The following is an 11,368-nucleotide window of genomic DNA, read 5'->3' on the forward strand; positions in this document are numbered from 1 at the left end:
ACTTCCAGAACCAACACTGCTGAAAAAGTGGGTGGGAACTGTTGAACTCTATTTGTGGTGTAATATGCAAATAAGGTTTCTAACAGGCATTTACACACTTTTAAATCTATTCACCAACCACTTCAGATGTCAGCAATTCAGGCATTTGTGATTCAGATGATCCCCCTGAGCTGCCTCCAAAAGCTTCCAGGACATTGGTTATTGTATTCTCCACCAGTCCGCCTACGATGGACACAGCGATGTTTAGTAGGTGGCCCACCCCTCTTCCACTTCTCCAGGTAAGTCTTCCAATCCCATTACCTACTGTTGAGACCTGGTGGCCCATTTCAGAGGATACGGCACACAGGTAATCTACCATCTGATCCCCAACTGACCCAAGAACCATCTTTATGATCCTAAACCCATTGCCAACCGTTCCCGTCATGATCCCCAAGGCATCCGACGCTAGAGTGCCCGTCCCTGTGAATCCATCCTGGAATGCCAGGACCAGGCTGCTGGCTAATGGACTGAGGCAAGAGTAAACCGTGCACACGCTTGTTTCTCCTGTCTGGTACAAGGTGCTAAAAATGCATGAAACCCCAGAAGACACTCCTGAGCACAAGTTGTTGACCAAAGTGTAGCTGTCAACAGGCACCGAGGCCAGAACGGCCAGATCTTCCTGAAGAACATAGGTGAGCTGGAAGGGAAAGTTAATGGCCTTGTTTACGATCGGAGAAAAGGGGGCATAAAGGAGAGAGATGGTGGAAGACAAAATGTAGAGAAGAACAGACTCTGAGCTCTCTGTCTCATTGGTGCTCTCCTCAACGTCCAAGTCTGAGCTGAAGGAAGTGTAGCTTGGGGCTTCGCCATTCACATGCTCTGTCATGTCCTCGTTATCTGATTCTTGTGTTCCTGCTTCCTGAGTGTTATGTACGCCAATGTGTTCACTTTGTGCATCAGAGTTGGGTGTTTTGTTTTTATTCAGTTGCTTTAACAAGAGCGATGTCAGTTCTTTTTCTCTCTGATGTCCTATTTTACCACAACCTCCTGAAAACAGGCTTGTAACTCCTATCAGCTCCTCTAACTCCTCAATGCTGAGCACTCTCACATCCCCCTCCTTCACTAGCCCAACACTGAAACTACCATCTCCATCTGAAGCAGCACAACACACTGCTGACCACAATAGTTTCCCCCCACACTCGTTAAACCCACCCACACCAATCTGCACATAAATGTCCCCGCTCATCTCTGAACACGTCGGTACGACAGAGCTCTGTGTCAGCTGTGCTGTCAGAGCATCCCATTTCAGGAGAGGGGAGTTTGAGGGAGATGGGGTCATGTTGGTGGTTCCTCTGTAAAGAGCTGGGATGGCCACATGGGAATCCTCATTGATTTCTTCTTTGGCATCCTGCTGATGTGTTGAGAGAGACAGGTACAATGTAATTACTTGTTTAATCGCAAAAGTATACAACCATGATTTACATCATTTACCGTACTCACCAATTGTATTTTCAAACCTGTATTTTCTTCTGCAGAACAAATGAGAAGATATTTTGAAGAATGGTGGGGTCCAAACATCGTTGGACCCCACTGACCTTCATTGTATAGCCAAAAACAAAACAAAAACATTTTTCAGAATTTCTTCTCTTTGTGTTCAGCAGAAGAAAGGCATGGGGTCGAGTAAATAACGACATAATTTTTCCCACCAAGAGTTTGAAAATTGGGAGATTCGTGGTTGACAGGGAGGTTTTGAGGTGTGACTGAATGAAACAACCTGTTCTGAGTCACTTTCATGAATAGCCCCATTAATTAAATGCAACCAGACTGTCTAGGGATACTGTAGTTTTACCTTCATTTTACTGTACACTGTATAACTCTATTGCACTGGTCCACAAGAGTGACCATTGTAAAGAAAAGGAAAATCTTGGAAAAGTTTTCTATACGTGTATATATTGATGCCTGGTTTCGTGAAGCATTCATGCATGTCATTGCAAAACATTTTGCAGCCGGAATTAAAGCTGCTTTGTCATAAGGAGGTCCAATTATCTGATATTTTAAGAGACTTATTGGCCTTGACACGCAAAGTCAGCAGGAATCCTTCTATGACATCACTTCCTGTTTGTTTTCTAATGATTTTGCAGATGTTTTTCAAATGAAGCAATTTTGTTAAAATATAAAAAATAAGTTGTATATTATATATTATAAATATATTTTGTGTATGTGTATATATAGGTATAAAAACACAATTCATTCACAAAGTGCCTTGTATACTCTTCTATAATGATGTATGTTAAAGAGAAAATCTAAAGTAGCAAAAACTACTTTTAATACACACATTAAAACCATGCTCATCATAGAAGAGGAGTATTCAAGTCACTGAGTGTATGACATGCATTTTTAAAGTATTGAATAAATTTAGAGAAAGGACAAAAATAAGAATCTTTTTTTCATATTGACCTTACTAATATGATCCCTGTATTGGTAAAATGTTTCTTTTCCACTTGACTTGACAACCTTGTACATTTGCATGTCAGCAGAAACCGTAATGAACAATCTATAACCTGTGCTTACACTCATTTAGTACAAAAACTGTGGCTGTGAGATAACAACAGCCTTCACTACTATTCAGCAATGCCTTTTTAGCAGATAAGCATGCTCAAGTCTACACAAAGCTCCAATACAGTAGGAAGAGAAAAACACAGTCTCACCGTGCTGTGCACTCCTCTGCCCCATCCATTGTTCAGGCCGAGGTGAAGGGCTGTATAGACGGTGGTCTGGCAGTTGCTGTTATAGAGCGATGCAAAAGGCCGCGCGGTCAGATGTCTGTGACACCTCTGCTCCAAACCCAGCTCAGACAGTGATTGTGGAGGAGTGCCTCTGAAAAAACACTCTTGACACTGGAGAAACCCTGGATCAAGCTCCGTGTGTGTACTTGCCCAGACTACAACACCATTGAACAGCACTGCAGAGATAAACACAGCGAGTCTGGGCAGAGCAAACAGCATGGCCAAAACCCTCGGTACAGCGAAGCAGAGACTGCAGCTAACAGTGCTGAACTAGCAGCTACACAAAACAAGATCCTGCTAGACTCTCTCTCTCTCTTCAGCAATGCAGAATGAGTCTGGGCACAATCTAACCTTCTTCATCCCTCCCCCTTTCACACTCACTCTCTTTCATCCATCCCTCCCTTTCTAAATCACTCTTTCTGACTGCACCTCATCTTAGTATTACTATAATGCACACAAACCAGTACACACACCTCTCACACGCCTTAATGACTACCTGTGTGTCAGCATTCCCCAACATCCCCACTAGCAAACATGCCATTTTTGTAGCTTAAGTCATTTTTTATGGACAAAAGAACGTTCTGACAGAAAAAAACAAACAAACAGGACAAATGTTCAGTCATAAATTTGGAATTTCATTTGATAAATCAGAGGTGGTGTATAAAAACAGGTGCTGGTGTACTGACTCAAAAAGAGCATAAAGAAAGTAGACAGAAACACAGGAAAACAGATTTTAAATATTTAATAAAAACAACAACAACATAAAAACAAATATTTTGCTTGCAGTTTCCTTTGGAACCTGTGTAAAGACAAAAAAAAACAAGAATTGAATTGCTTTCATTTAATATCGTTTATTATTGTGTTAATAAACTGTTAGAGATACTGCCGTGTCTAGTTCATGTTCAGCTGGTGTGTGTGCATGGTTAATAATCCCATAGCAACTTGCCTGGACTTGTGTTGATGTGCTCCAGGGTAAAATGGGTGTGGCTCTCTCAATCTCAGTGTGTTTTTCCTCTCTTTGTTCTGCTCACTCTCTTTCCCTCCCTTATTGTCTAAATTCTGTCGCACAACTCTAAATTTACTGCATGCTTACAGGTAATGTATTGCAGCTCAGCAGTCTTAAAAGAATGAGCCTATCCAGTATCCAAGATGAGTCAGGGTTTTTTTGGTAACTCAATCTGTTACACAACCAAATGCCAACATTAACAACACAGACCCAGATTTCTTAATGACGCATCACAAAATGCTGGTAACTTGGTCAATCTCCAATTTCCCACATGGGATAAAAAGAATACCTATCAATCTGGAAAGATCTGAATGATCTCTAACAATATAAGACGTGCAGAACGAGTATTCTGGTTGTCCTGCCAACTTTTTTTTAACACATTATTTTTAGCAATGCATTTTTTTGTAAGATTTGCTAAAAATATTTATATTTTCAATTAAAATTTAAAACAGAAATTTTACTGTTATAATGTAACTCCATAAATCCATAAACACAATTTTGCTGGAAAGCGATGGCATATAAAGCAAAACATTTGTAGTTTTCAACACAGAATACCAAAACTTTCAAGCCAATTTAGCAAATTACCACATATACACTATTGTTCATATGTTTAGGGTCAGTAAAATTGTTTTATTTTAAAGAAATGTATTTATCCAGCAATGATGCATTAATTGGATCAAAAGTGACAGTAAAAACTTTTACATTGTTACAAAGGATTTACATTGCAAATATGCTGTTTATCGTAAAAACATAGTTAAAGAGTAGATAGATAGTTAAAACTATTTATTCATTAAAGAATCCTAAAAAAATAATTATGGTTTCCACAAATATATTAAGCAGCAAAACTGTTTTCAACATAGATAATTATAAGAAATGTTTCTTGAGCAACAAATCATCATATTAGAATGATTTCTGAAGGATCATGTGACACTGAAGACTGGTTCAGCTTTGCCATCACAGGAATAAACAACATTTATATATTAAAATAGAAAACAGTTATTTCATACTGCAATAATATTTCACAATATTATTTATATTTTTGATCAAATAAATGCAGCCTTGGCCAGACTGCTTTTAAAAACATTACAAAATATTATCAACCCTAAACTTTTAAACAGTATGTTAGCCAACTAGATAACATTATCATACCATTCTTATTGTTGAGCCCAGTAAAAGCAACTTGGTTTTGGATTAAATTTGTTGCAACAAGATCTCGTCAACAGGTATTTCAGCATGATACTGCCTGACAAAAAGTCAGTTTAAGCTGGATTTAATAATATATAATATCCATAATGATGAAAAGTCCCCTAGATAGAAAGATTTTTCAGTAGTTCTATCTGAAGCTAAATGCTCACAGAGGCCTGTATTTTTCTATTACCTTCACTCATTGGGTATGTCAATGACGAGCTCTGCCTCATCACCTTCTCCTCTTTCCTCCTCTCCTTGGTCACTATCCCCCTCGCTTTCTCCCTCTTCATCGGCTGCATCCTCACTCAGCATCTGCTGTGGGACCCAGCTGAACGGCCCACTCGCCCCCCCAGCTGCACCACTGCCTGCAGGGTAACTGGACGTGACGTGGCCAACCACCTGAATGAGAGGGAGGAGCAGAGGCATTTTTGTTATTATACTGCATTTCAGAAACATGTGACTAAAATGCACGAAGAGAAATGTGTTACTGTAAATGCAAGATTATTAAAAGACGTGACAAACAGTGTAACAATAATGGCCACATGAATCTAGGCCACTGTGTTTCCAGCATCAAACTCTCTGTCCCTCTCTCACCTTCCCTGAACCGTCTTTCCTGTGTTTGGCCAGTTTTGTTTTTCTCTCTTTCTTCACACGCTCAGCAGAGGGAGCCAAATACTCAGGAGGGAAGGGTAACTGCTCACCCACAATCACACACACACACGGCACCAAAGAATAAGAGTCATTCCCCCACACACACCCAGAGTGCCCAGAGAGATGTGTGTGAAGTCCACATAAACCAGGTGAGGTGATAAAAGACAAAAAGAGAGAAAAAAAATGAATAAAATGACAAAATTAACAGGTGACAAAAACAGAATGTAAAACACTAGCTTAGTTTCCATCCACCTAATTTTATGTGAATTTTGGGATATTGCATTTTTTATTTTCTATTTTTTTACACTGGATGGAAAAGTCAAGATGTGCATACATTTTAAAACTTTTGCGCTCAATTGAGGTGGATAATTTTTTTTATCCATTAAGAAGACATGTGCATAAACTACATGCGCATAAAAAACATTAAGGTATAAATTACTTGATGTGCAACAAAAAACTCACGTGACTTTGCCTCAACAGAGGATGTGATTGGATAACTGGACTAACCAGCAGACAAATTTCATTGCACACCATCTCAAATGTTGTTTTGGTCATTCTGAAATGCCTGAGCCAAAGTCTGTCATCAAAAGGGTTGGGTATAATTACCTCCCAGAACTCTCACATTATTGCAAGGCATCTGAATGCAAGATAACATGACAGCATTTAATCCGTTTCATCTGTGCGCAAGTAACAACCACAGTGGGTTCCCTGATTGCAGCAACTTTCACTTTTATTACAGATATTTTGCACCAATTTCCCAGGAAGTGATGGATTGAAACGGTACTTTATTTGCAAATGTTTCATTTGATATCCCAATTTTGAGCAGTAGTTAAATTGGCAACTTTCGATGGAAACATAGCAAATGTGAGTAACTGAAAAGCATGAGTGCAGTATGTATGAGACCTGTGGAGTGCTCATGGAGGCGTGATGTACTCACAGTGTTGAGGTACTGTGCCGGAGCAGATGACTGGAGAGGAACCGCACCAGAGCGGGACAGGAGTGAGAGATGAGGAGATGAGGACGTCGGGATGGGAGGAACTCCAGGACTTCTCCTCCTGAAAAAAAAAAAAAAAAACCACACAGAGCTACTATAAAAGGATGAAAACATATGCAACAGCAGAAGTGACATATGCATAGCACATGTTAGCTTGATAAAATCAGGAATGGCACAAAAAAAATAAAAGTTGCCATACTTTAATCATGCCCAAATTTGATTCATTTTAATTTCCATTTTTTCTTTTGGTAGAATTATCATTTTTCAATTTATATTTATTCAAAGCTATTCAAAAGCACATTGTCTGTCATTGCATATGAGTTACAATAGATGTGCATATACAGTACATTCATGTGTTTTTACAAATCTTTTCCCATCGGTTGGTTATTTCTTTTAAGCATCATGTAACTGGCAAATTTTAAAACCCTTGTTTAAGCTCAATGGATAATTGAAAGGTTAATAGGCAGTGCAACAGATAGTGTTTGCACTACAAATGCAACGTGCTGCTCACGTAATTCTGACTGCTGCAAAATTTAAGAAGTATACATCCTCAAAATGTCAACAACCCATAAAGGGTATCTATACTAGATTTGCGCACTTTGCCTTAAAAAAATTATCTTATGTTCCACCAAGGCTGCATTTATTTGACCAAAAATACAGTAAAACTTTAATATGGTGAAATACTATTACAATTAAAAATGTTTCCTATTTTAATATATTTTCAAATGTTATTTATTCCTGTGATGGCAAAGTAGTTATTATTATCAATGTTGAAAACAGCTGTGCTGCTTAATGTTTCTAATGTTTTCCCCTGAATTATTTGATGAAAAAAAAAAATCATAAGAGCAGCGTGTATTGATCAATTATTCAATTGCATCCTTGTTGAATAAAAGCATGAATTTCTTAAAAACAAAATAATCAAAATCTTACTGAGCCTAAACCTTTGAACGGTATTGTACACATTTTATTTAAGGTAAAAAAAGAGAGTGTTAAACTTTACAAGCTACATTTCTAATGTTTTACATCTGTCAAATCCAAACAAAAATCCACTTGCTGTAGACTCACTTTTTCCCTGCATCCCGGTCTCTCTCTCTGGCTCCCTCTCCATCGCTGTCCGAGGAGACTGTAGCATCAGAGTCTGAAAACAAAAACACTCTCAGCACACAGAATCCCTGGAAGTGTCCTAGAAGTAATCAGAGCTTTAGAGACCTACCAGAAGACTCTTCATCCACTCTTTCATACTGCAACAGCCTGTCCAACAGAAAACTGACAAAACAAAAGCGTTCAATTATGTGTGCATGCATCTGTGGGACAAGCAAATGTCTACTAGGGGTTCAAATGTCTACTAGGGGTTCAAATGTCTACTAGGGGTTCTACTACCTTTTGTCTCTTGAAACTTTTAATAGTTTCCTCTGAGCTCTTCTCAGCTCCTCCTGAAAACACTCTTGCTCCTGAACAGAGGAATTAAGACAGAGGATTAACAAGCATTTTAAAACGACAAAAAAAAATCGAACACTGAAGAAAACGATACTCACATATACTATAAACTTCAACTTGCGTTTGAGATTTTTGTATTTTCTCTTGTAATCCACCTCTACTTCAGCTTGTCCGTTCATTTTATGATACTTCAATGTAGACACACCGTCGTTTTCAAATGGCTTTGCTACTTTTGTTTCGAGACCGTGACTGTCCAAATGTTAATGTCTACGTTATGTTTATCCAGAAAGATTTAAGAGACTCAAAAAGATTTAAAGAAACTAGGTTACTAACTTTACTCTTCTCTTAGCCACGCTACCGCTACATAACCAACCAACAAGAGAAAGAATTAACAAAATATTTATTTGTCGAGTCTAAAAAACAAGAACCGATGAAGACAACGACAATGTGATAATCTATTATGCCAAATAAAATGACAAGACATTTAACAATAAACACCTATCTCTCGCATGTCAGGTAAGTTACAGTGCTGAACTGCGACGTGATCTTTGTTTACTTCCGCTTTCAACGTCATACGCACAGGAAGTGGGTAATGCAGGCAAATCTCTGAACAAATGCTGACTTTTTAAAGTTCCCATGAGTATCAATGCCATTTCTCGAGGAATATAATATAATATAATATAATATAACACAATATAATATAATATAACACAATATAATATAATATAAATCACATTAACAAAATAAACGTATTAAAATGAATTAATTTCATGCATTCAATTTAATTAAAACAAATGTAACTAATTTTGTTGGTGTCCAGTAGGGGGCCTATATTATATATTATATATATTATATTATATGCATCAAAAAATGATTCAAAATAAGTTGTAATATAATAATTTAACGTAAAATAAAACGGTAAAATGCGATAATAATCAAGAGGTAACTGATATCACTTCCTTTTTTCTGTCCCAATAATATTGATTTTATCGAAGAACATAGTTATTTTATTACTCTTTTAAAAAATCTACATTGATCATATTTTTTTATAAAATGACAAAGCATACTATTAACCCTTTGATGCGCAAGCTATGGATACCCCTTCTAATGCACAACATGGGTCTAAAAAGACCTGTATTCATTTCCTATGTTATTTCATGCATGGCTTGGCATTTTTTTGTTTCACCTTTTTGAAATCACTTTATTTGAGCATTTAATATTTCATGATCTATAAATTTAATGATTTATGAATATTCAAAATATCTTGTTTTCAATTATCACAAATTCATATTTTAATATTTCCTAGGTTTTGTGTTAATACATCAAGTCTAAAATGACCCATATGCAAGCGTGATAAAACAAAAGAATAAAGAGAACTTTTTGTTGTTTAGATCAACACATTTACTGTAACACTTGAAATATGTTTATTGGCCACTTTGTCACACATAACACACATATAACCGATAACACTGAAATTGAACTGTATAGTGCAACTGTAGGGGGATCTCCCCACCACCAATGTGCATGCATCCACCCGGACGATGCGACAGCAGCCATAGTGCACCAGAACGCCACCACACCCCGGCTTATGACCGATAGCATTGATGACCGATATGCATTGATTTATGACCACAAATACAAATTAAAATGGAGGTACAAGGTTTCTGCCCAACAGCGACGATATATACTTGTATATATAACTTTCTATTGCAACTTTTATTTTGTTGACCTAACTAACATTAGATAAAATAGAATATGTCGACCACAAGCTAGCTAATAGTATTGGACATGTTTCTCTTTTGCACTAGTAATGGATTTCAAGGTCAAGGTAACCTTAGCCTAAACGTTCCAATATTAGGCTAGATGTCTTTCACAAAATATCAAATATTTTCTGTGACAAAAAATTGTATTAAATAAAACTTACATGCATGAAATATACAAAAGCAGCCGTGTTGAATTGTGAAATGTGTGGCAGGTGAATAGTTTACTGCAGTAAATATATTTATACTATTTATAAATATCAAAGGTTCCTATATGGGTAATTTTTGACCCATGTGTGTAAAATTGATGTAGAAATACAAAAACCGTGTTTGTTTATAAAGTAAGAAAGGAAAAATAAACATAATGATTTGTGGGAATCAAAAACAAGATATTTAATGAATACCTGGATTAATAAATGATAAAATACATTTCTTTCAAATATACAGCAAAGAAACATGAATACGGGTCATTTTGGACCCATGTTGCGCATTAGAAGGGTAGTGACACAAAAACTATTTTTATTCGAAAAGTAAGATAGGAACAAATTAAATAAGGATTTGTAATGATCTAAAACAAGTTAATTGAGGAATACCTGGAATACTGAATGATGAAATTTATTTCTTGCAAAGATATAGAAAATGAAAACTCAGTCGGGTCTAGACCCATGTTGTGCATCAAAGGGTTAATTCTGAAATAAATTAATAATGTAAAAAGAAAAAATCTGCATTCAATTTAAGATATTGACACTACTAGTTTCTGTTAGCCCAATACAAATATGACAACAAACAGCTTTGTCATCATTGCAGTATAAGTACCATGAGGGAATCTCTTCAGGCCCTTGGTCTCAAAATAATCTGAGAGCCACTGCTCAGTATCATGAAGTTCTAAAAAAGCCTGTGTAATTTTATAATTTTGAAGTGTCTTATGTAGACTGTGCATTTAAAATGATTGCACTCTCCCCTTTTACTGAGTCTGCATCTAAGTCTCAGCAGTCACACACTCAGGACGGGTCCATGAATAATACATTGCCTTGGTTCAGTGTTCACACACACACGCACACACACAGAGAGAGAGAGAGAGAGAGAGAGAGAGAGAGATGAGAGAGAGAGAGAGATGAGGAGAGAGGAGAGAGAGAGAGAGAGAGAGAGAAGAGAGAGAGAGAGAGGAGAGAGAGAGAGAGAGAGAGAGAGAGAGAGAGAGAGGAGAGAGAGAGAGAGAGAGAGATGAGAGAGAGAGAGAGATGAGAGAGAGAGAGAGAGAGAGAGAGAGAGAGAGAGATGAGAGAGAGAGAGAGAGAGAGAGAGAGAGAGAGAGAGAGAGAGATGAGAGAGAGAGAGAGTGAGTGAGAGAGGAGAGGAGGGGGGGGGGGGGGGGGTTAGATGACGTACACCACAAAAGATTTTTTTCTTGTCATTTCACCCCTCAACTATTTCACAGAAATATTTGAAAAATCTTGTCAGACAGACTGCTCTTTATGAAACATAATCTTCCTCTGTTTGCACATACAACACAGGCACACACTCACTTTGTCTGCATATTATATATCTTTTGTGCATACACATAGAC

General features: G+C 37.4%; 2 protein-coding genes across 7 annotated transcripts; both read right to left on the reverse strand.

The window, feature by feature from the left end:
• LOC130076672 (uncharacterized) lies at positions 1-3,341 on the reverse strand. Of its 2 annotated transcripts, none has more exons than XM_056241840.1 (2): positions 2,688-3,341; positions 1-1,390 (listed from the first exon to the last, which is right to left on the reverse strand). In XM_056241840.1, the coding sequence occupies exons 1-2, from the start codon at positions 2,982-2,984 to the stop codon at positions 107-109; spliced, it is 1,581 nt and encodes a 526-aa protein (XP_056097815.1). In that variant the 5' UTR covers positions 2,985-3,341; the 3' UTR covers positions 1-106. The 2 variants fall into 2 exon arrangements, with proteins under 2 accessions (XP_056097815.1, XP_056097816.1); XM_056241841.1 differs by having other exon boundaries at positions 1-1,387; positions 2,688-3,339.
• A 151-nt stretch (positions 3,342-3,492) lies between these two features.
• Positions 3,493-8,564, reverse strand: ino80e (INO80 complex subunit E). Of its 5 annotated transcripts, none has more exons than XM_056241844.1 (8): positions 8,140-8,555; positions 7,985-8,055; positions 7,818-7,870; positions 7,670-7,742; positions 6,548-6,662; positions 5,554-5,652; positions 5,150-5,358; positions 3,493-3,564 (listed from the first exon to the last, which is right to left on the reverse strand). In XM_056241844.1, exons 1-7 carry the CDS (start codon positions 8,218-8,220, stop codon positions 5,152-5,154), a joined length of 699 nt encoding a protein of 232 aa, XP_056097819.1. In that variant the 5' UTR covers positions 8,221-8,555; the 3' UTR covers positions 3,493-3,564; positions 5,150-5,151. The 5 variants fall into 5 exon arrangements, with proteins under 5 accessions (XP_056097819.1, XP_056097817.1, XP_056097822.1 ...); XM_056241842.1 differs by having other exon boundaries at positions 6,548-6,665; positions 8,140-8,551; XM_056241843.1 differs by lacking the exon at positions 3,493-3,564 and adding an exon at positions 3,628-3,943 and having other exon boundaries at positions 6,548-6,665; positions 8,140-8,551.
• Between the last annotated feature and the right edge of the window lie 2,804 nt (positions 8,565-11,368).

Source organism: Rhinichthys klamathensis, unplaced genomic scaffold (genome assembly GCF_029890125.1).
Source record: "Rhinichthys klamathensis goyatoka isolate OS25496 unplaced genomic scaffold, OSU_Roscu_1.1 h1tg000679l_1, whole genome shotgun sequence".
Taxonomy (NCBI): Eukaryota; Metazoa; Chordata; class Actinopteri; order Cypriniformes; family Leuciscidae; genus Rhinichthys; species Rhinichthys klamathensis.

What these genes read in the sequence shown, in the direction of transcription:
- ino80e (XM_056241842.1), bottom strand. Translation starts at nt 8,220, where the DNA reads ATGAACGGACAAGCTGAAGTAGAGGTGGATTACAAGAGAAAATACAAA. An exon ending in AGTGGATGAAGAGTCTTCTG is followed by an intron (nt 7,743 to 7,817) that starts GTAGGTCTCTAA and finishes TTTTGTTTTCAG; the next exon opens with ACTCTGATGCTACAGTCTCC. An exon ending in GACCGGGATGCAGGGAAAAA is followed by an intron (nt 6,666 to 7,669) that starts GTGAGTCTACAG and finishes TTTTTTTTTCAG; the next exon opens with GAGGAGAAGTCCTGGAGTTC.
- LOC130076672 (XM_056241840.1), bottom strand. Translation starts at nt 2,984, where the DNA reads ATGCTGTTTGCTCTGCCCAGACTCGCTGTGTTTATCTCTGCAGTGCTG. An exon ending in GCAGAGGAGTGCACAGCACG is followed by an intron (nt 1,391 to 2,687) that starts GTGAGACTGTGT and finishes TCAACACATCAG; the next exon opens with CAGGATGCCAAAGAAGAAAT.